The sequence below is a fragment of the Solea solea genome, chromosome 18 (assembly GCF_958295425.1).
Source record: "Solea solea chromosome 18, fSolSol10.1, whole genome shotgun sequence".
NCBI lineage: Eukaryota > Metazoa > Chordata > Actinopteri > Pleuronectiformes > Soleidae > Solea > Solea solea.
Genome location: NC_081151.1, coordinates 3,966,051 through 3,990,309, shown reverse-complemented (window position 1 = coordinate 3,990,309; position 24,259 = coordinate 3,966,051). Strand labels below are relative to the sequence as shown.

The 24,259-nt window shown below is 38.8% G+C and overlaps 3 protein-coding genes and 1 long non-coding RNA gene across 7 annotated transcripts; 2 read left to right on the top strand and 2 right to left on the bottom strand.

Moving 5' to 3' along the window:
• Window positions 1-5,216: 5,216 nt before the first annotated feature.
• Window positions 5,217-7,729, bottom strand: LOC131444378 (uncharacterized). Its single transcript, XR_009233716.1, has 4 exons — window positions 6,525-7,729; window positions 5,984-6,007; window positions 5,792-5,854; window positions 5,217-5,366 (listed from the first exon to the last, which is right to left on the bottom strand). It is a non-coding gene; the product is annotated as an uncharacterized LOC131444378 (long non-coding RNA).
• LOC131444376 (interferon alpha-inducible protein 27-like protein 2A) lies at window positions 7,414-16,788 on the top strand. Of its 2 annotated transcripts, none has more exons than XM_058614623.1 (4): window positions 7,414-7,456; window positions 15,288-15,320; window positions 15,432-15,593; window positions 16,521-16,788. In XM_058614623.1, the coding sequence occupies exons 1-4, from the start codon at window positions 7,447-7,449 to the stop codon at window positions 16,607-16,609; spliced, it is 294 nt and encodes a 97-aa protein (XP_058470606.1). In that variant the 5' UTR covers window positions 7,414-7,446; the 3' UTR covers window positions 16,610-16,788. The 2 variants fall into 2 exon arrangements, with proteins under 2 accessions (XP_058470606.1, XP_058470605.1); XM_058614622.1 differs by lacking the exon at window positions 7,414-7,456 and adding an exon at window positions 15,008-15,167.
• Window positions 12,210-17,551, bottom strand: LOC131444377 (interferon alpha-inducible protein 27-like protein 2). Of its 3 annotated transcripts, none has more exons than XR_009233714.1 (6): window positions 17,537-17,551; window positions 15,349-15,638; window positions 14,244-14,397; window positions 13,314-13,337; window positions 13,009-13,179; window positions 12,210-12,365 (listed from the first exon to the last, which is right to left on the bottom strand). XR_009233714.1 is itself a non-coding variant. In XM_058614624.1 (5 exons), exons 2-5 carry the CDS (start codon window positions 14,251-14,253, stop codon window positions 12,280-12,282), a joined length of 291 nt encoding a protein of 96 aa, XP_058470607.1. In that variant the 5' UTR covers window positions 14,254-14,397; window positions 15,349-15,486; the 3' UTR covers window positions 12,210-12,279. The 3 variants fall into 3 exon arrangements, 1 of the variants encoding a protein (XP_058470607.1); XR_009233715.1 differs by lacking the exon at window positions 17,537-17,551 and adding an exon at window positions 16,419-16,433; XM_058614624.1 differs by lacking the exon at window positions 17,537-17,551 and having other exon boundaries at window positions 15,349-15,486.
• Window positions 17,552-17,647: 96 nt separating this feature from the next.
• On the top strand, window positions 17,648-22,369 carry lgals8b (galectin 8b). Its single transcript, XM_058614620.1, has 8 exons — window positions 17,648-17,780; window positions 17,976-18,064; window positions 19,512-19,722; window positions 19,823-19,942; window positions 20,044-20,070; window positions 20,959-21,047; window positions 21,169-21,334; window positions 21,935-22,369. The coding sequence occupies exons 1-8, from the start codon at window positions 17,742-17,744 to the stop codon at window positions 22,082-22,084; spliced, it is 891 nt and encodes a 296-aa protein (XP_058470603.1). The 5' UTR covers window positions 17,648-17,741; the 3' UTR covers window positions 22,085-22,369.
• The last annotated feature ends 1,890 nt before the right edge of the window (window positions 22,370-24,259 follow it).

The following is a 24,259-nucleotide window of genomic DNA, read 5'->3' as shown; positions in this document are numbered from 1 at the left end:
TGGACGACATACTAACCTATGACTTTTTCGACTGATTTTGGACGACATGCCAACCTATGACTTTTTTGACAGATTTTGGAGGACATACTAACCTATGACTTTTTTGACAGATTTTGGACGACATACTAACCTATGACTTTTTGCACTCATTTTGGACGACATACTAACCTATGACTTTTTGCACTCATTTTGGACGACATACTTACCTATGACTTCTTTGAATGATTTTGGACGACATACTAACCTATGACATTTTAGGTGATTTTTGGGATCAAACAGTGTTTTTTTCAGTTGGCTGTGTGGTTTGTGACGCTTCTGTTAAAATACTGACCTTTAGGAGACACTGGTTCGAATCCCATCAGTGACGAATGCCTGAGTGTTTCTGGACGACATACTATACTACCACTTTTTTGACTGATTTTGAACCACATACTAACCTATGACTTTTTGCACTCATTTTGAACCACATACTAACCTATGACTTTTTGCACTCATTTTGGACGACAGACTATACTATGACTTTTTGGAATCATTTTGGACGACATACTAACCTATGACTTTTTTGACTGATTTTGGACGACATGCTAACCTATGACTTTTCGACTGATTTTGGACGACATGCTAACCTATGACTTTTTCGACTGATTTTGGACGACATACTAACCTATGACTTTTTTGACGGATTTTGGACGACATGCCAACCTATGACTTTTTTGACAGATTTTGGAAGACATGCTAACCTATGACTTTTTTGACAGATTTTGGACTACTTACTAACCTATGACTTTTTTGACTGATTTTGGACGACATACTAACCTATGACTTCTTTGAATGATTTTGGACGACATCCTAACCTATGACTTTTTGCACTCATTTTGGACCACTTACTAACCTATTACTTTTTTGACTGATTTTGGACGACATACTAACCTATGACTTTTTGCACTCATTTTGGACGACATACTAACCTATGACTTTTTTGACTGATTTTGGACGACATACAAACCTATGACTTTTTTGACTGATTTTGGACGACATACTAACCTATGACTTTTTTGACTAATTTTGGACGACATGCCAACCTATGACTTTTTTGACAGATTTTGGAAGACATGCTAACCTATGACTTTTTTGACAGATTTTGGACTACTTACTAACCTATGACTTTTTTGACTGATTTTGGACGACATACTATACTATAACTTCTTGGACTCATTTTGGACGACATACTATACTATGACTTTTTTGACTCATTTTGGACCACTTACTAACCTATGACTTTTTGGACTCATTTTGGACGACATACTAACCTATGACTCTTTTGACAGATTTTGGAGGACATACTAACCTATGACTTTTTTGACAGATTTTGGACGACATACTATACTATGACTTTTTGGACTCATTTTGGACGACATACTTACCTATGACTTTTTGACTGATTTTGGACGACATACTTACCTATGACTTTTTGCACTCATTTTGGACGACATACTAACCTACGACTTTTTTGACAGATTTTGGACGACATACTAACCTATGACTTTTTGCACTCATTTTGAACGACATACTATACTATGACTTTTTGGACTCATTTTGGACGACATACTTACCTATGACTTCTTTGAATGATTTTGGACGACATACTAACCTATGACATTTTACGTGATTTTTGGAATCAAACAGTGTTTTTTTCAGTTGGCTGTGTGGTTTGTGACGCTTCTGTTAAAATACTGACCTTTAGGAGACACTGGTTCGAATCCCATCAGTGACAAATGCCTGAGTGTTTCTGGACGACATACTATACTACCACTTTCTTGACTGATTTTGAACCACATACTAACCTATGACTTTTTGCACTCATTTTGGACGACAGACTATACTATGACTTTTTTGACTCATTTTGGACCACTTACTAACCTATTACTTTTTTGACTGATTTTGGACGACATACTAACCTATGACTTTTTGCAATCATTTTGGACGACATACTAACCTATGACTTTTTTGACTGATTTTGGACGACATACTAACCTATGACTTTTTTGACTGATTTTGGACGACATACTAACCTATGACTTTTTTGACAAATTTTGGACGACATACTAACCTATGACTTTTTTGACTGATTTTGGATGACATACTAACCTATGACTTTTTTGACTGATTTTGGACGACATGCCAACCTATGACTTTTTTGACAGATTTTGGAAGACATGCTAACCTATGACTTTTTTGACAGATTTTGGACTACTTACTAACCTATGACTTTTTTGACTGATTTTGGACGACATACTAACCTATGACTTCTTTGAATGATTTTGGACGACATACTAACCTATGACTTTTTGCACTCATTTTGGACCACTTACTAACCTATTACTTTTTTGACTGATTTTGGACGACATACTAACCTATGACTTTTTGCACTCATTTTGGACGACATACTAACCTATGACTTTTTTGACTGATTTTGGACGACATACTAACCTATGACTTTTTTGACTGATTTTGGACGACATGCTAACCTATGACTTTTTTGACTGATTTTGGACGACATACTAACCTATGACTTTTTTGACTCATTTTGGACGACATGCCAACCTATGACTTTTTTGACAGATTTTGGAAGACATGCTAACCTATGACTTTTTTGACAGATTTTGGACTACTTACTAACCTATGACTTTTTTGACTGATTTTGGACGACATACAATACTATGACTTTTTGGACTCATTTTGGACGACATACTATACTATGACTTTTTTGACTCATTTTGGACCACTTACTAACCTATGACTTTTTGGACTCATTTTGGACGACATACTAACCTATGACTCTTTTGACAGATTTTGGAGGACATACTAACCTATGACTTTTTTGACAGATTTTGGACGACATACTATACTATGACTTTTTGGACTCATTTTGGACGACATACTTACCTATGACTTTTTCACTGATTTTGGACGACATACTTACCTATGACTTTTTGCACTCATTTTGGACGACATACTAACCTACGACTTTTTTGACAGATTTTGGACGACATACTAACCTATGACTTTTTGCACTCATTTTGAACGACATACTATACTATGACTTTTTGGACTCATTTTGGACGACATACTTACCTATGACTTCTTTGAATGATTTTGGACGACATACTAACCTATGACATTTTAGGTGATTTTTGGAATCAAACAGTTTTTTTCAGTTGGCTGTGTGGTTTGTGACGCTTCTGTTAAAATACTGACCTTTAGGAGACACTGGTTCGAATCCCATCAGTGACAAATGCGTGAGTGTTTCTGGACGACATACTATACTACCACTTTCTTGACTGATTTTGAACCACATACTAACCTATGACTTTTTGCACTCATTTTGGACGACAGACTATACTATGACTTTTTTGACTCATTTTGGACCACTTACTAACCTATTACTTTTTTGACTGATTTTGGACGACATACTAACCTATGACTTTTTGCACTCATTTTGGAAGACATACTAAACTATGACTTTTTTGACTGATTTTGGACGACATACTAACCTATGACTTTTTTGACTGATTTTGGACGACATACTAACCTATGACTTTTTTGACAAATTTTGGACGACATACTAACCTATGACTTTTTATACTGATTTTGGACGACATACTAACCTATGACTTTTTTGACAAATTTAGGACGACATACTAACCTATGACTTTTTTGACTGATTTTGGATGACATACTAACCTATGACTTTTTGGACTGATTTTGGACGACATACTAACCTATGACTTTTTGGACTGATTTTGGACGACATACTAACCTATGACTTTTTTGACTAATTTTGGACGACATACTAACCTATGACTTTTTTGACTGATTTTGGATGACATACTAACCTATGACTTTTTTTACTGATTTTGGACGACATACTAACCTATGACTTTTTTGACAGATTTTGGAAGACATGCTAACCTATGACTTTTTTGACAGATTTTGGACTACTTACTAACCTATGACTTTTTATACTGATTTTGGACGACATACTAACCTATGACTTTTTTGACTGATTTTGGACGACATACTAACCTATGACTTTTTGGACTGATTTTGGACGACATACTAACCTATGACTTTTTTGACGACATACTAACCTATGACTTTTTTGACTGATTTTGGATGACATACTAACCTATGACTTTTTTGGCTGGTTTTGGACGACATACTAACCTATGACTTTTTGCACTCATTTTGGACGACATACTAACCTATGACTTTTTTGACTCATTTTGGACGACATACTAACCTATGACTTTTTGCACTCATTTTGGACGACATACTAACCTATGACTTTTTTACTGATTTTGGACGACATGCTTTACTATGACTTTTTGGACAACATACTAACCTATGACTTTTTTGACTGATTTTGGACGACATGCTAACCTATGACTTTTTCGACTGATTTTGGACGACATACTAACCCATGACTTTTTTGACTGATTTTGGACGACATGCTAACCTATGACTTTTTTGCCTGATTTTGGACGACATGCTAACCTATGACTTTTTCGACTGATTTTGGAAGACATGCTATACTATGACTTTTTGGACTCATTTTGAACGACATACTAACCTATGACTTTTTTGACTCATTTTGGACGACATGCTAACCTATGACTTTTTCGACTGATTTTGGAAGACATGCTATACTATGACTTTTTGGACTCATTTTGAACGACATACTAACCTATGACTTTTTTGACTCATTTTGGACGACATACTAACCTATGACTTTTTGGACTAATTTTGGACGACATACTAACCTATGTCTTTTTTGGCTAATTTTGGACGACATACTATAATATCACTTTTTTGAGTGATTTTTAACGACATACTATAATATCACTTTTTTGAGTGATTTTGGAAGACATACTAACCTATGACTTTTTTTGGTGATTTTGGACGACAAACTATCACATTTTTGTGCGATTTTGACAACATACTAAACTATGACATTTTGGTGACTTTTTGGAAGACATACTCTTATAATAATACCTTAGGTTATAGGAATCACACTTGCATCGTTCCATATAATTAAAAAAACACTTTTATTTAAAGCTAATTTCCTACATTTTTTTGAGACCCCTGTGTTGAGTTCAGATGGATTAACACTTAACCTTAACAAAAAAAAGAAAGAGACAATGAACCAGTTATCTCTTTGAGGTGCATTTTATTGAATCGTTGTTAAACACCAGTAAATATAGGAGTCCTTAAACATCTTCAGGTAAAAAGTTTTGTTAATAATCCAACTGCTGCTCCAGCACCGGTCACCGCTGCACTGGTGGCTGCGGACACACCAGCTGCACCTGCAGTGACAGACACACACACACTTGATTATAAGCATGTAATCATGTTGTCAAGATGAATAGGAACTGATAAGTCCTTGTCTTATAACCCAAAGAGGTGAACGGCACCTCTGTCACCACAGTATGGATAATAGTGAGATAATTTCCTTCAATAACAATACAACAAAGGGTCAACAACTAATTTGATACAATGTTTATGCACTGTGCAAACATCCTATGCAACATAATGTGGAATTGCTTAGTGCAGTGGTTCTCAAACGTTTTAATAACAAGTACCACCTACAGTATATTAAGATGGAGTGAGAGACAAGGTGTCTCTAATTATTATCATTACTTTTGTTATTATAAATTCCTCAGCTCCACTCCGACCACATACTCTGGTATATACAGTAGAACAGTATTTCGGATTTTCCAGTACCACCCACCTGCAGTGAAACCTGCAGCTACTGCAATGACAGGAGCCAGGGCCACAGCACCTGCCGCAGCTCCTGCACATCAACAACACGGGAGAGGTGGATCATGCAGATTAACAAAGACAACCAAATGCATATCATTTACTTTTCCAGATTAAAGTGTTTTAAATCTCATCTGAATAAAACGGTCAGTTAAAATCTTACCTGCTCCTGCTGCAATGTAAATGACTGAAACACAAGAGTAAAACAAACAGTGTCACGTTATTACAGCTCAGCATGTGTGTCATCACAAAGAATTACAAGCAGAGGTGGAGTTTCAGGAGTACTAAAATATTCTACTCAAGTAAAAGTACAACTATTTAACATTTACTCCCCAAAAAACATACAACATAAGCTAGAGCAAAATTGTAAATTACCTCATTTTGTCTTACTTTTATTGCAGTGTGGATGCTTTTATTTTGAAAGTAGGTCAAAGAAATTTAGTTTTTAGCTAATTAAGGTCTGTATATGTTATATTTGGAATTATATGTGTGTTTTGAGTTATTTTTAAATCCCAGTTAGTACTTTATAGTTTCATGTGAATGTGAACGTTTTGCTAGTAGCATCACGTCATTATTATTATTTCATTAGCATCATCCTACGTACCTGAAAATTACACGTTTAGAAATGACGTTAACTAGTACACGTACACAAAATAAAACAAAGACAGAGTAAATGTAATTGAGTTGCTGTTAGCTGTACTCACCATTCTCCATGTTGGGACGTGTTTTCTTCTCAGCAGGAGGAGGCTGCCTTTTTATCTGCGGTCCACAACAGCTGTGTTTGTTTCTTCAGAAACGAAACTAGGTCCCAATGTCAGCACAAGATGGCGCCAGAGAGTAACTCTGCATCTGATGGAGCTGGTGAGCACAAGAAGGAAAGCGAAACTCGTGTAGTTCAGAAACCATCTCCGTACCTTTGACACTATGACAATATGCCAGCAAATTCATGAATCAGAAACTTAATCTAAACATTTTCCCAACTTCCAATCCTTCCTGGACACTAAATGCTGTGAAAACTAAAGCACTATTTTAAGAATTCAACCCTGAGCCCTCTTTTTTTGCCTTTGTTATTTTTTATGGTATGTTCTTGTACATTGTACTTCGTATCCAAAGCAGATATATGATCAAATCCCTGGGTCCTAAAACATGATGACTTTAAATGATGATGTTATATCAGAAAATGGTGTCAGATACTTGTACTTTTACTCAAGTGTCCCCTTTAGGTACTTTAGGGTAGGCTCTCTAGGGTAGAGAGCCATGCAATAATTGAAAGGTAGCACGTAGTAGCACATACTGTACTAATGTAGGAAGGTAAGCATTGATAAACAAAGCAAATCAATTAGATAAAGTCAACAAGGAAACAGAACATAAAGAGCTAGGACAAACCTGTTTGAAAGAAAGGCTGGCCGTGAGCTCAAGAGAGTTAATTAGTTGAGTTTATGTGTATGTAATGAAAACTAGTGCTTGGAGACAAAGTTTAGTTTCTCAAGAAATAACTCTCTGCTGCTCCCCTGCTGTATATAAGGCTCAGAGCTGCTACTGCTGCTCACATTGCTCCCTCCCTCCACCCTCAACACCCTTGCTACTACTACTGCTCAGAAAGAGCAAGAGATAAATCCTAAGAAAATGGGTCTTCGTAAGTATTTAACTACACCTTTGACAATCCTTAGACATTTCTTAATACATTTCTTAGATAGGGAGTGTTTTAGTTTTATAATTACACATAACGATGACTTTGGTATCACAACTTTTTCAGTCACAGCTGCAGCCTTTACGGCCCTCACGGCCCTCTGGGCAGGTAAGACGAGAGGTTTTTGTGACTCAACTGCTTATTTATGTTTTAAGAAGAACCTGGTGGTGAGTCTGTTTCATGAACTTCCCTCTCTCTCCCCTCGTCTGTATCCATCAGGTGCTGTGCTTGCAGCCCCTGTCGTTCTGGGAGTCGTGGGCTTCGGCACAGCTGCATCCTGGATGTCAAGTGCTGCAGGTAAACACGATAACCACTGCTTAAATGATCGACATAGAGGCTCCACTGGAATTTAAAAAAAAAAGAAGAAAAAAGTTTGATATAAATAAATTGTCCTTAAATTTAAACTAAATGTTATGTTGTTTGGAAAACATAAGAGAAATATAAAAGTAAAAGTATGCATTGATGTTAACACAGAACAAGTAAATCAAATTCCTTGGTGTGATCTTAGACCACAAAATCTGTTGAAAACTACACATTGAATATGTTCAAAGGAAATGTGGCACAGAGCAATGGCGTCCAGGGGAAACCAATATACAGGGTGTCCATAAAGTCTCTTTACAATTTAAAAAAATGATTACAAAGGCAGTTGATACGATATCTTAACCAAAGTTCAAAGTTTGCAAACACGTTGAAATTGTGTGTTTCACACACTGCATGTTCGTCAGTTCCTCAATCAAACAATTCCAGACCGGTGGATTGGAAAGGATGGGCCAATACCTTGGCCACCACGTTCACCAGATATCACACCGTTGGACGTGTATCAAACAAAGATACGGGACATTTCTGACTTGAAGCAAAACATTTCTGATGCCATTGGCATCATTGATGAGGCTAGGCTACAGCAAACATGGCAAGAAATCGAGTACTGTCTTTATGTGCTTTGTGCAACTAATGGTGCCCATATAGAGGTGTATTAAAAGAGGTTAAAAAAAATGATAATCACTGATTACAATAGAACAAATCTGGTTAAGACTTTATGGACACCCTGTATATACAATGCAGAAAAGACACATCAGATTAATGAATAACGCAGGATATAGAGACCACACTAACCCAACTACCTACCTACAAATATGTATAAGAAACAATAACATTGCATGACAAATGAGCCAGGTTGTGTCATCTTCTCTGAAGTTTGATAATTCAAATTGTGTTGTCTGCACACAGGTATGGCTGCAGGACTTGCTGCAGCTGTGCTCATCTGAGAACAAGCGTAAAAGCCATGAAGGAATAAGCATGAAGAAGAATTCGTTTTTAACAGCCATTACGTCTGTTAATGTAGGGGATGACTCGCTGAACTTATGTTCTTTACATGTCTGTAAAGCACATTTTCATTGTGTTCTTTCTTACCTTAAAATAAATGCATCTAAAAGTCTAAAACTGTCTCCATTTCATGTCCAAATAATATGATGATTTGTGTGAAAAGAAGTCATGAGATTTGTGCATGGTTTACCACCGCGTCAGCCTCTCATAGTGATACAGCCTCCTCTTTCACTTCACTGAGTCTCAGCTGTTCAGTACTTACAGAGTAATATTTGGCTGGACATCAGACAACGTAGGCTCAACACATCAGTGCACCAAACTAACTCACAATCAGTTTAAAAATGGACCCTTAAAAGTGTCAGATGTTAAAAAGAAGACGTCGACCAAACAAAATGTGAGGGGGGGAACACAAACTTCTTTCTTACTTATTATTATAATAACTACTCATTCACATGTGTTTGTTGTTTACAGTCATACTGTCCAGATCATCTTTATTTCCTATTCTGCACACACAAAAAACAAGAAAATATTCACATTTAAGAAGCTGAAAAAAAAAATGAAAAAAGTAGTTTCACATGTGGCCTTTTAATCATCAAAGGCAGAGTTATACGAGATTAAGTCAGATTAAAGTTTTATGGTCGTACTAGGTTTTATTTTTAATGGTTGGACCTGTACCCTTACAATAGTTACCAGTAGAGGGCGACAGAGACACTCTCCTTCCGATTTAAACCAAGGATTATTACTGTACACGCATAAAACTAATTACGAATGCATGTATAATACATTAATGTCGAATGTATTAACTCATAGTTATATTAAAAAAACAAAAAACATAAACCCCTACTGTATGCATTGACAGCGCCTTCATATGAATATGCGCATGTGTAATTCAATTCAATTCAATTTTATTTGTATAGCGCCAAATCATAACATACATTATCTCAGGGCACTGTACATAGACAACATCAAAGAGAGCAGAGAACCCCAACAGTTCACACAATGAGCAAGCACTAGGCATCAGTGGAGAGAAAAAACTCCCTCTTAACAGGAAGAAATCTCTGGCAGAACCAGGCTCAGAAATGTGCAGTCATCTGCCTCGACCGGTTGGGGTGAAAGGAAAATCGGGGACAGAGGAGAGGTGGAGGACAGAAAGGGGAGGGGGGAGAGAAAGGACAAGAGGGAGATGAGGTAGAGACAGAAGAGAGAGAGAGACCAGGAGCAGATACACAACAACTGTATCAAGTTACAAGTTAATACAATTAATGATATTGACTTTTTAATTATAGCACAATAATAATGGTGATGATGTGGGTAGCCTCGAAAACTGGATCTTGGTCCCGCAACCTGCATGATGAGAATACAGAGAGAGAGAGAGAGAGGGAAGGAAGGAAATACACAAACTAGGGAGAGAAAGAGACAAGGTTAATGACATATAAAAAGTCAAAATCATATCCTGAGTGTGAGAGAGTGAATGTGCGTGCACCACAGATAAAAAATCCCCCAGCAGTCTAGTTCTATAGCAGCATAACTAAGAGCTGGTCCAGGTTTCCCTGAACCAGCTCTAACTATAAGCTTTATCAAAAAGGAAAGTTTTAAGTTTAACTTTAAATACAGAGAGAGTGTCCGCCCCCCGAACTATCATTGGGAGCTGGTTCCACAGGCGAGGGGCCTGGTAACTAAAGGCTCTGCCTCCCATTCTGCTCTTGCAGACTCTAGGAACCACAAGTAAGCCTGTATTTTGTGACCTAAGTGGTCTATTAGGGCGATAAGGTAAGACTAAGTTTTTCAGGTATGTAACCGGGTTATACTTTAACCGATAATACTTACATGTAAATATGTTCAAAAAAAAATATTAAGGGTCTGGGATCACCACTTGAAATAGAATAAAAATTGTGTGTCCTGGTTCAAGACTTTCTTAAAGAGGACAGTTAAGAATTGAGTGAACTGCATAACTGATATCTCTTTGACTATGGAGAATGATTGACTTCACACACAGAAACTCACACAATTGTATTGCCTTTTTGATATCAAAATTATTATTAGAAAAAAATATATATAGATACATAGATTTTAAAAAAAACACAGTTGGCAACTTGCATAAAAACTTCCAACAGAAATAATAATAATAAAAAAATTACTCTGGCCAGAAATGTAATTTATAAATTTGCTGCAGCAGTGGGCCCACTAATTTATTTGTGCAGTTAGTGTTGAGCTAAAAATATATATATTTTGGACTCCGTGGAAATCCTTGGTGTAGGAAAAATCTTACTGGCTTAACAACCGACGTTCATCCAGAATCCAGGCCTGAAGTCCCGAAGCCCGCCTGTAGCTTGACCCCAATCTTCTTCCCCTCCTTGCAGAGTGACTCCGTCCCTCTTCGCTCAGGTACGGCGCTTTTCCTCGCTCGCTCGCTCTCTCTCTCTCGACACACACACACACACACACACACACCAACCGCGCTAATATTGCTTAACACATAAAAAAAATACACATTAGAAAACAGTGCATAAATGACATTCAACACTTTACAGAATTATTTTAACACTCACTGTAACATTTGAACAATAGAACATCGCTATATTTGTTTTAACGACACCCACACTTCTCCGTGACAAGCTAACTAGCTGCTAACTAGCTACGGACGAGCCAGCACAAACACATTCACAAAAATACATATATTAAACTCGTAGCAGGTTGACAAACATAAGGTACACAGGCTTACCTAATGTGAAATAAAATGAGTGTGATATAAGGAGCTGACTTATACGACGTCCTTCTCCTTCAACACTCAGATCGGAAAGAAAAAAAATAACAAGTATCCCAGAAACCACCAGGTGGACTTGACCGTAAACTGCCCGAAAGTGCTGCAATTGTTGGAAATCACAACAAGACAATGAAAAATAATATAATGGTGCCTGATAGCAGTTTAAATTGAATTAATTAACTACTTCATCAACGAAAATACAGTAATCCTCACTAAGGGGGGGTTACACATGCACGACAGAGGGGAGCAGGCCGGAGCTGATGGAAACAAGATGACCACTGCCATTATTGTCCCTGTGTAACGCAGAAGAGCAGAAGGAGCCGCAGAGAGGACCACATACTATACTTTGACTTTTTATGGTGATTTTGGACCACATACTATCACATTTTTGTGCGATTTTGACAACATACTAAACTATGACATTTTGGAAGACATACTTTTATAATAATACCTTAGGTTATAGGAATCACACTTGCACCGTGCATCGTTCTATATCATTAAAAAAACACTTTTATTTAAAGCTAATTTCCTACATTTTTTTGAGACCCATGTGTTGAGTTCAGATGGATTAACACTTAACCTTCACAAAAAAAAAAAGAGACAATAAACCAGTTATCTCTTTGAGGTGCATTTTATTGAATTGTTGTTAAACACCAGTAAATATAGGAGTCCTTAAACATCTTCAGGTAAAAAGTTTTGTTGCTAATCCAACTGCTGCTCCAACACCGGTCACCGCCGCACTGGAGGCTGCGGACACACCAGCTGCACCTGCAGTGACAGACACACACACACTTGATTATAAGCATGTTATCATGTTGTCAAGATGAAGAGGAACTGATAAGTCCTTGTCTTATAACCCAAAGAGGTGAACGGCACCTCTGTCACCACAGTATGGATAATAGGGAGATCATTTCCTTCAATAACAATACAACAAAGTGTCAACAACTAATTTGATACAATGTTTATGCACTGTGCAAACATCCTATGCAACATAATGTGGAATTGCTTAGTGCAGTGGTTCTCAAACGTTTTAATAACAAGTACCACCTACAGAAAAGGTGTCTCTAATTATTATTATTACTTTTGTTATTATAAATTCCTCAGCTCCACTCCGACCACATACCCTGGTATATACAGTAGAACAGTATTTCTGATTTTCCAGTACCACCAGAGGAAGCTCTCGTACCACTGGTACCTGGTGGTACACGAACCATGGGTTTAGAACGTTTACCTCAGTTTTTTAAAATGTCAATCTCTTCAGCAAGCAGATTTTGTTAATGTTGTTTTAAAACCACATTTAAATATTCAATTTTCACACTAGAATTCCTTTATTTATTAACTCTGAACACTTTCTTAAGTCTTTCATCATGATGCATGTTTCAGTGACGAATAAAAATTGTGTTTCCATTACCGACTGATTGCAAGACAGCCACTGCACCCCCTGCTACCACTCCACCTCCGTTGGCAACTGCGGCAACTGACATCATTTTAGCAGCCACGGTGCCTGCTGCTATCCCACCTGCAGTGAAACCTGCAGCTCCTGCAATGACAGGAGCCAGGGCCACAGCACCTGCCGCAGCTCCTGCACATCAACAACACGGAAGAGGTGGATCATGCAGATTAACCAAACAAAGACAACCAAATGCATATCATTTACTTTTCCAGATTAAAGTGTTTTAAATCTCAGCTGAATAAAACGGTCAGTTAAAATCTTACCTGCTCCAGCTGCAATGTACATGACTGAAACACAAGAGTAAAACAAACAGTGTCACGTTATTACAGCTCAGCATGTGTGTCATCACAAAGAATTACAAGCAGAGGTGGAGTTTCAGGAGTACTGAAATATTAAAATATTCTACTCAAGTAAAAGTACAACTATTTAACATTTACTCATACAACATAAGCTAGAGCAAAATTGTAAATTACCTCATTTTGTCTTACTTTTTTGCAGTGTGGATGCTTTTATTTTGAAAGTATGCGTTAGTCGTTAGGTAATTAAGGTCTGTATATGTTATATTTGGAATTATATGTGTGTTTTGAGTTGTTTTTAAATCCCAGTTAGTACTTTATAGTTTCATGTGAATGTGAACGTTTTGCTAGTAGCATCACGTCATTATTATTATTACTTCATTAGCATCATGCTACTTGTGTATTATTTGCGCAGTTAACTCTTTTACAAGGAAACACATCATTTGAGGTAATTACAGTTGGTTTATATGCACAGTTAATTAAGAAACGGTTTTGTTTTACACACTAAAGAGTTGTTTACTAAAATATAAATAACATGTTTAGTTAGAAATATTCTACTTTTAGCACTTGTGGAGGCTAAATAGCATTAAAAGAGCTAAAGAGGAGATAATTCCTATGTTCATGTGAGTAAAATCTTTATCATTTATTTTAATTTTATATTTTTGGTCTTTTCACCAGCGCTTGCGGCGTGTACAGGATAAATTAACGGCTTGTTTGGAGTGAATTAAGTTTTCAATAAAGCATTCTGAACCGTCGGTAATGGAGTCAGACCGTTATTCAGCCAGGGATGCTACAAAAAGGACACATGTTTAGAAATTTAACGTTAACTAGTACAGTGTACACAAAATAAAACAAAGACAGAGTAAATGTAATTGAGTTGCTGTTAGCTGTACTCACCGGTCTCCATGTCTGGATGTGTTTTCGTCTGAGCACGAGGGGGCTGCCTTTTTATCTGCTGTCCACAACAGCTGTGTTTGTTTCTTCAGAAACGAAACTAGGTCCCAATGTCAGCACAAGATGGCGCCAGAGAGTAACTCTGCATCTGATGGAGCTGGTGAGCACAAGAAGGAAAACGAAACTCGTGTAGTTCAGAAACCATCTCCGTACCTTTGACACTATGACAATATGCCAGCAAATTCATGAATCAGAAACTTAATCTAAACATTTTCCCAACTTCCAATCCTTCCTGGACACTAAATGCTGTGAAAACTAAAGCACTATTTTAAGAATTCAACCCTGAGCCCTCTTTTTTTGCCTTTGTTATTTTTTATGGTATGTTCTTGTACATTGTACTTTGTATCCAAAGCAGATCTATGATCAAATCCCTGGGTCCTAAAACATGATGACTTTAAATGATGATGTTATATCAGAAAATGGTGTCAGATACTTGTACTTTTACTCAAGTGTCCCCTTTAGGTACTTTAGGGTAGGCTCTCTAGGGTAGAGAGCCATGCAATAATTGAAAGGTAGCACGTAGTAGCACATACTGTACTAATGTAGGAAGGTAAGCATTGATAAACAAAGCAAATCAATTAAATAAAGTCAACAAGGAAATAGAACATAAAGAGCGAGGAAAAACCTGTTTGAAAGAAAGGCTGGCCGTGAGCTCAAGAGAGTTAATTAGTTGAGTTTATGTGTATGTAATGAAAACAAGTGCTTGGAGACAAAGTTTCGTTTCTCAAGAAATGGCTCTCTGCTGCTCCCCTGCTGTATATAAGGCTGCTACTGCTGCTCACATTACTCCCTCCCTCCACCCTCAACACCATACTACAACTACTGCTCAGACAGAGCAAGAGATAAATCCTAAGAAAATGGGTCTTCGTAAGTATTTAACTACACCTTTGACAATCCTTAGACATTTCTTAATACATTTCTTAGATAGGGAGTGTTTTTGTTTTATAATTGCACATAACGATGACTTTGGTATCACAACTTTTTCAGTCACAGCTGCAGTCGTCTCAACCGTCTGTGCAGGTAAGACGAGAGGTTTTTGTGACTCAACTGCTTATTTATGTCTTAAGAAGAACCTGGTGGTGAGTCTGTTTCATGAACTTCCCTCTCTCTCCCCTCGTCTGTGTCCATCAGGCGGTGCTGTGGTTGCAGCCCCTGTTGTTCTGGGAGCCGTGGGCTTCGGCGCAGCTGGAATAGCTGCATCATCCTATGCTGCAGCCTGGATGTCAAGTGCTGCGATTGCCAACGGAGGAGGGGTGGCAGCAGGAAGTTTATTCGCTCTCTTGCAGTCAGCAGGTAAACACGATAACCACTGCTTAAATGATCGACATAGAGGCTCCACTGGAATTTAAAAAAAAAAGAAGAAAAAAGTTTGATATAAATAAATTGTCCTTAAATTTAAACTAAATGTTATGTTGTTTGGAAAACATAAGAGAAATATAAAAGTAAAAGTATGCATTGATAATGTAAACACAGAACAAGTAAATCAAATTCCTTGGTGTTATCTTCTGTTGGAAGATCTGTTGGAAACCACACATTGAATATGTTCAAAGGAAATGTGGCACAGAGCAATGGCATCCAGGGGAAACCAATATACAGGGTGTCCATAAAGTCTCTTTACAATTTAAAAAAATGATTTGAGTTGATAAGATATCTTAACCAAAGTTCAAAGTTTGCAATCACGTTGAAATTGTGTGATTCACACACTGCATGTTTGTCAGTTCCTCAATCAAACATTTCCAGACCGGTGGATTGGAAAGGATGGGCCAATTCCTTGGCCCCCACGTTCACCAGATATCACACCATTGGACGTGTATCAAACAAAGATACGGGACATTTCTGACTTGAAGCAAAACATTTCTGATGCCATTGGCATCATTGATGAGGCTAGGCTACAGCAAACATGGCAAGAAATCTAGTACCGTCTTTATGTGCTTTGTGCAACTAATGGTGCCCATATAGAGGTGTATTAAAAGAGGTTTAAAAAAATGACAATCACTGATTACAATAGAACAAATCTGGTTAAGACTTTATGGACACCCTGTATATACAATGCAGAAAAGACACATCAGATTAATGAACAACGCAGGATATAGAGACCACACTAACCTAACTACCTACCTACAAATATGTATAAGAAACAATAACATTGCATGACAAATGAGCCAGGTTGTGTCATCTTCTCTGAAGTTTGATTATTCAAATTGTGTTGTCTGCACACAGGTATGGCTGGTCTGTCGACAGCTGCCACTGCAGGTGTGGCCAGCGCTGGAGGGACTCTCGGAGGACTTGTTGCAGCTGTGCTCATCTGAGAACAAGCGTAAAAGCCATGAAGGAATAAGCATGAAGAAGAATTCGTTTTAAACAGCCATTACTAATGTCTGTTAATGTAGGGGATGACTCGCTGAACTTATGTTCTTTACATGTCTGTAAAGCACATTTTCATTGTGTTCTTTCTTACCTTAAAATAAATGCATCTAAAAGTCTAAAACTGTCTCCATTTCATGTCCAAATAATATGATGATTTGTGTGAAAAGGAGTCATGAGATTTGTGCATGGTTTACCACCGCGTCAGCCTCTCATAGTGATACAGCCTCCTCTTTCACTTCACTGAGTCTCAGCTGTTCAGTACTTACAGAGTAATATTTGGCTGGACATCAGACGATGTAGGCTCAACACATCAGTGCACCAAACTAACTCACAATCAGTTTAAAAATGGACCCTTAAAAGTGTCAGATGTTAAAAAGAAGACGTCGACCAAACAAAATGTGAGGGGGGGGGGGGGGGGAACACAAACTTCTTTCTTACTTATTATTATAATAACTATTCATTTACATGTGTTTGTTGTTTACAGTCATACTGTCCAGATCATCTTTATTTCCTATTCTGCACACACAAAAAAACTAGAAAATATTCACATTTAAGAAGCTGAAAAGAAAATATTAAAAAAAGTAGTTTCACATGTGGCCCTTTAATCATCAAAGGCAGAGTTATATGAGATTAAAGTCAGATTAAAGTTTTATGGTCGTACTAGGTTTTATTTTTAATGGTTGGACCTGTACCCTTACAATAGTTACCAGTAGAGGGCGACAGAGACACTCTCCTTCCGATTTAAACCAGGGATTATTACTGTACACGCATAAAACGAATTACGAATGCACGTATTATACATTAATGTCGAATGTATTAACTCATAGTTATATTTAAAAAACAAACAAAAAAAAACCATAAACCCCTACTGTATGCATTGACAGCGCCTTCATATGAATATGCGCATGCGCGACAGAGGGGAGCAGGCCGGAGCTGATGGAAACAAGATGACCACTGCCATTATTGTCCCTGTGTAACGCAGAAGAGCAGAAGGAGCCGCAGAGAGCGCACAAAGCGCACAGTCTGTCGTCTTCACGCACAGCTGCGCGCTGTAGTCTCACACGAGGGAGCTCGATGCCTGTGGCCAATGCGAAGCACACGGTGTTGAATCCGGTAAGAGGCTTGTTTTTAATGTTGTGCCCACCGTGCAATGATCAGCAGGGCTCAGACTGCAGACACACACACACACACACACACTGTTTAAGTTACAGGAGGGGAGGGGGGGGTTGCAGGGCTCAGTGCACGCACACACACACATATGTAATATGGTATGATGCCCATGTCAGTGACTGTTCCCCTCCACCTCAGGTGATCCCATACACAGGGCCCATACCTGCAGGCCTGCACCCCGGGGAGATCATCGTTATCCAAGGCACTGTGCCCCCAGATGCTGACCGGTGAGTCTGACAACACATGACATTCTTTTCAAATCATGTATCATTAGTTTAGTATGGATTCAGGTGGTCTTATTTATAGTATATCAACATTTAAATTGTCACAGGGCGTGAGATTACACAAAACTATAAACAGGAGTCAAGCAACCAAAGGTAAAGGATTAGGGGGGGTGTTTATATTCTATTTATATCAAGTGACTGCTACACTGTGGTCACTAGATGGTGCTGTTCACCCACAAATGAGGTCAGGTGACTGATGTCAGACAGGTGTTTTTATCGTCACAGGTGAACGTGAAGTAACCGAGCACACAGGAGGTAAACGTTGATCTCTGAACACTCAAGGACCTTCTCTTCACCTGAGTACATTTTGTGATGGCCGCTTTATCACAAATAATCTCACAAAGCCCAGAGCGAGCGAGCGACCTACTGCCGAATTCAAACACTGGGCACAAAAACTGTGCGGTTTACGGGAGGAGAACTTTTATCCTTTTGTTCAACATGACCAGGTCTTTTAATAAAGTAAGACCTTAGCAGCCCCGGCTGGTCTTAGAGCTGCACGACAGCGCCCTCCACTGACATGGAGCACTTCCGTTACTGAATATGCTGGTTTTGGGATTTACATTTAAGCATTTAGCAGACACTTTTATCCAAAGCGACTTACAAAAGAGGAATAAGCTACATAGAAGGAAGGAGGGGGTAACGGTAAAGTGCTAGCACAGAAGAAGCTTCTTGGAAGAGCTGGGTCTTCAAGAGCTTCTTGAAGATAGACCCTGTTCTGGTAGAGGCTTGGTAGCTCATTCCACCAGCGTGGAACAACACACGAAAATAATCAGGATTGTCTTGTGCAGGGCGTTGGCACCGCACAAGACAATCCTTTGATGAACGGATTGGTCGACGGCTAACAAAAGGGCTTTAGGAGAGCATTTAAGAAGGTGGGAGCAGACCCATGGAGCACTTTGTAGGCCAGTCAGTGTTGAGAGTCGTGCTTGCCGGCGGCCAGACTTCGCACTCTCGAGCTCTGCAACACAAGTTGCTAAGTATGCACTCTTTCTCTCGTGGAAACGTCTGCAGAGAATCCGAAGTTTCTTCTCTGCGGACGTCTCCACAAAGGAGAGTGCAACGATGCTTTGGTTGACAGTGTAGGAGAAATCCCCGTCTAAAGCGATGTGAAAATGAACACGTCCGGTGTCGACACCCCTTTTGGGACACGTCAGGGCAGTAGGGAACTTCATAACAGCCCTCTTTATGATTGGAAGGAACTCTTACAGGGCACTGAATCACTTTTCTCCACTAAAAAGACACGACTAGTAAAAATCCCTACTCTAAAGGGTCAAGCGTGTTATGTTTTTGTCCATTAGGGCACCAGGGGGCCACAGTGGAACTAGGTGGGAGTTCATCACAATTACACCACGTTTATTCCCGCGCCGCCGTGTTTGTTCCACGTCCGCAGGTTTCAGATCGACCTGTCGAGCGGCTGCAGCACCAAGCCGCCCTCCGATGTCGCCCTCCACTTCAGCGCCCGCTTCAAAGGCTCGCCGTGTGTGGTGTGCAACTCCCTGCTGCGGGAGAGCTGGGGCGAGGAGCAGACGCTGCATCAGCTGCCGTACAAGTGCGGAGCCCCCTTCGAGACCATCGTCCTGGTACACGAGGACGTGTTTAAGGTCAGCACGCTGCTGGAGACGACGACGCGGATGAGGCCTGTGAACGGTAGAAGGACATGCGGTAATAATTAAGTTCTAAAATACATGTCTTGACCATTAGGTGGCAGTCAACGGGACTCACCTACTGACCTTCAAGCATAGAATCCCACTGAATAGGGTCGACACATTTTCTATATCTGGGAATGTCCGGGTTCATGCTGTTGGCTACATCCCAAACTCTGTAAGTACATTTACATTCTTTACTTTCCTTACATTCTGGTTGAATGTGTGCTAAGATAAGTTTGTTTACTTGTTTCTAAATGTGACTTTTTCCTCCCTCAGGCAATATATTCAGAATCAGGCGACTTGGTGAGTTTTTCCCCTCGTCTTGTGCGTCACCTCCGTAAACCCCCTCTGCCTGTATTATGAGCCCAGTATCTTGTGATGTTGCTAAAAGGGGATCACATTCCCTGAATGCTTCCTTTGTTTGTGCTCTGCAGACGCTTCATTTCCCTCTCTGGCTTTTTTTTAAGCGACAGTTATGGTTTTACTAGACACTATGCGAGCACTCGTGTCCTTGAAACGATGGTGAAAGTGAGGGAATGTGGCCTCAACAGAGAAAGTCTTCAGGCAGTCAGAGCTGCTTTGAAGTTGAGCCAGACTTCTTGTCAGTTTCCAGATCTTGTTGGATGAAAAACAAAAGCCAAATACCTTTTCTAATATGAATAAAAAGAAATGGCTGATGTACACTGTATTGGTTCATGAAATCTTTAATAAATATCACTTCCTGTATCTTCTGCACACATCTTGTGAGACCACAGTGGTCACAATTGTCTCATGCACTTCTAGGCTGGATATTTTAAAGGAACTAGTTGGAATTATCACCTCGGACTGCAAAGTAGAGTTGCATTGTATTAAATAAAACTACTTTGGGGCAAAATCTCTTTTTTGAACCAAGCAAAACTATTTTAACTAATATCTTCTTAATCTTGAGAATTGGAATCAAATAGATTGAGAAAAAGTCAGATTTCTTCTGAGAAAAGTCAGAATTCTGACTTTTTTTGGGCCACAAAAAAAGAAAGAGAACAAAAAATAAAATAAAACCACATAAATTCTGAATTCATGGTGTTTTTTTCTCATGTGGCACTAATGCTCTTCCGTACAAACACTGGTTAGCTAGAAATGAGTACTTTATTGATCAGAGGAATAATCATTTGAGGAAATTATTATTTAACAGCAGTTATGTTGTCATTTCAGAGCCTCCCTTACAAAGGCAGTATACTGAAAGGACTGAGCCCAGGACAGCACATCACAATCAAAGGACAGGTCAGCGTCTATCCTCACAGGTAAACTGACCAAAAGTAATCTTCATGTACAGTAAACCACTGCTTTCTTGTACATTTTTTTCGGCTTTAAACATTTGCTCTCTAAACATTATTTACCTCTTATCCGTGCTTCGTCTCCCAGCTTCACGATAAACCTCTGCAACAGCAGGACGGAGAACATCGCCCTGCACTTGAATCCACGCATGAAGTCGGGCGTCTTCACCAGGAACTCGTATCTGAGCGAGTCCTGGGGTAAGGAGGAGCGGGAGCTGCCCTTCTTTCCCTTCTCGTCAGGGGAGTATTTTGAGGTAGGGAACCACCTCCACCTGTAAGGTTTTTACTCTGAAATAACTTTGCAGGACAACACTTTAGGTGTCTTTTTAAAATCTTTTCAAATCACACCATTAAAAACAGGCATATTTGTGATATTTGAGCTGGGAGGGGAAAAAATTACCAGTAATGTATCATATTTTTTTTTACCTCAAGAAATATTAGAAAAAAACATTTTTAATGCCTGAATATGTGACCTATAAACAAACACCCCCACCATGTCCATATAAGGAGTTGTGTGTTATTCCCACAGCAATTTACTGTGCACTAAGGGTTAATTTGAGGGGCTGAGTTCTCTTTTTTGAAGCTCTTTTCACTTTGGCTAAGCATTTTAATTTACTCTCTCACAGCTGAACACACACAAAAACATCTGATTCTCTACTTGACCCGGTTGTAGCTGCAGGGGCAGCACAATATAGCAGTCAACTTATAAACAAAACATTCTGTTGTACAAGAAACGCATCGTTTCATTTTGGTTTAAGGAGGAAAAGAAAAAGCGCACTTAGTCAGGATGTGGAAACGAATCCAACTGGCAGCTACGTATGATAACACATTTGTTTCTTTCTCTTTTGGGACAGATTCTCATCCTGTGTCAGCCTCATCAGTTCAAACTCGCCGTGAACGGCGCGCACTTGTTCGAGTTCCGGCACCGAGTGCAGGACCTGAGCAGCATCAACCAGCTGGAGGTCATGGGCGACGTGGAGCTCTCCGATGTTAAACTGTGGTGACTCTGACACGGTCGTGTGTCTCAGCTTCAGCTGGTCCTTAATTGGGGGCTCGATGATCACTTTTTTCCCAGCCCTGATTTAGAAAACTTGATGCATGAGCGTTAGCTGTGCTGGGGAGCGTCAGGCCACGATTACAGCTACAAGTTAGAAGTTAGGTTTGCCTTGGTTCAATTCTTCTTCTTCTTCTTCTGTCTCCAGGTTCTCTCTGCTGTGATATGTGCGCTGTATAATTTAAACAAAAAATGCAGTATATGTGTATATATATATATATATATATATATATATATATATATATATATATATATATATTTATATATATATATATATATATTTATATATATATATATATATATATATATATATATATATTTATGTTAATAAGCACTTAAATACGGTCTTCAAAACGTCAAAATGAAAAGTGATGGGCCCATCTGTTTTTGTAGCAACGCTCATTGAAGACTAATTTACAAAAACATTTTATAATAATTACTAGGTCATTTGTAGTGGTTATGTAACTTATTATTTTAACCTGCTTTTTTCTTTTAAACCGACTCTTATCCTCAGGATTCTTCCGTTCTTTCACACATGGACAACTTCTCGTGTGCTCGACATCCAAATGAAGGCGTTTGTCATGGTGCAATCGTGCAGCAGAGGAACTTAAGCACAGTGCAGTACACAGGGTCAATTTAAAAAGCATAAGTATTTTCTAATTACCTAACGAATGCTATTTTTTGCCATCTTTATTGCCGGTCTGTAGAGTACAGAGGAATCCCGCGTCTGTGTCCGAGTCCGTCGCCATTTCTCTCAACTCCAGCTCCTAAATACAAAAGAAAATAATAATTGGGGATATTTTTGTTTTTCAGTGTTCTTATGTCTCCTTTTTTGTTGCATTGTCTGTAATTGATTTAAAATGTGTGTATGATAAATCCCAATGTATTAAAGGATTTAATAACAAATAAATGCATAGCTATTATCTTTTTTTTGCGTCTTTTTAGTGCGTCTATGTCAGGGGTGTCCAAACTTTGGATATAAATATATAATGGACAATTTAATTTTCATTGTCACAATTACCATTTTTAAATGGACATGTAACCAAATCTAAAGCGTGCAGCAGTGAAAAAATTTAAGAAAAAAATTGCCTTTCTTTCCACATCTGGAGTCAGATTACATAATATGAGATTAGTGCATGTAGCCGTCCTGTTTGGGGTCCCCAAGAAAACCCTGGATAGACTCCAAGACGTCCAGAATTCTGCTGCCAGGGTTCTCGCTCCAACGGAACAAACCTTGGCAACACATCACTCCTGCACTGGCTCCCCTTTCACTTGCGCCACATCATCTCTCCGACCTCCTCCATGTGCACCGTCCCTCCCGGAACCTGCGGTCTGCTCTCCATTCCCTGCACCTGCAGACAAAACTTTGGCAACTGGTTTTGTTCGAGTCAGTCCCTGGCCATAAATAATACATTATAAAACCAAAGCTGCTAGTTTGGACACCACTGGTCTACATGGTTTTGTGTCGCACTGTTCGGGCACTTTATCTTTTTGTGGCTGATGACAATGAAGACGCTTGAATATATTAAATACACTTTCACCTGCAGTACCTCTGCTACGCCACAAGGTGGTGAGAGTGACTTGCATGTTATCAAATTGCCTTTTGCAACCTGAGTTGTTGTCCAAACTAGAGCTGCAACTAACGATTATTTTCTCTTAAAAAACGTTGAGCAGTGTTTATCAAACATAGGTTCTCGAACGTCTTGTTTTTTGTCCACAAACCAAAATGATTCACTTTTAATGATTTCTTTGTCCTGCGGAGCAAAGAAACCAAGAAAATACTCACATTTAAGAAGCTGAAACAATCAGAAATCTTGTTTTACTCATGACAAAAAGCTTCAAACCAATTGTTTCAGCTCTAGTCCAAATGTTAATGAATCGAGGAATAATTCTTAACACAGTTTGAGCACCATAGATGTTTGGAAGCTTTCACTCAGTCTCATTTATGTCTAACGACCTCAGGCTTTGGTCACAGGACGAACTCTAGGGGAAAAGTCATCACCACATGACTCTTCCATTTAGCACTGTTTGCACTACTCAACCTAAAATAGGGACGCAATCTGATAAAAAGTCGCTTTTATTAATATCCACAGGAAATATAATTGGCAGGAGTTGTAATAACCAT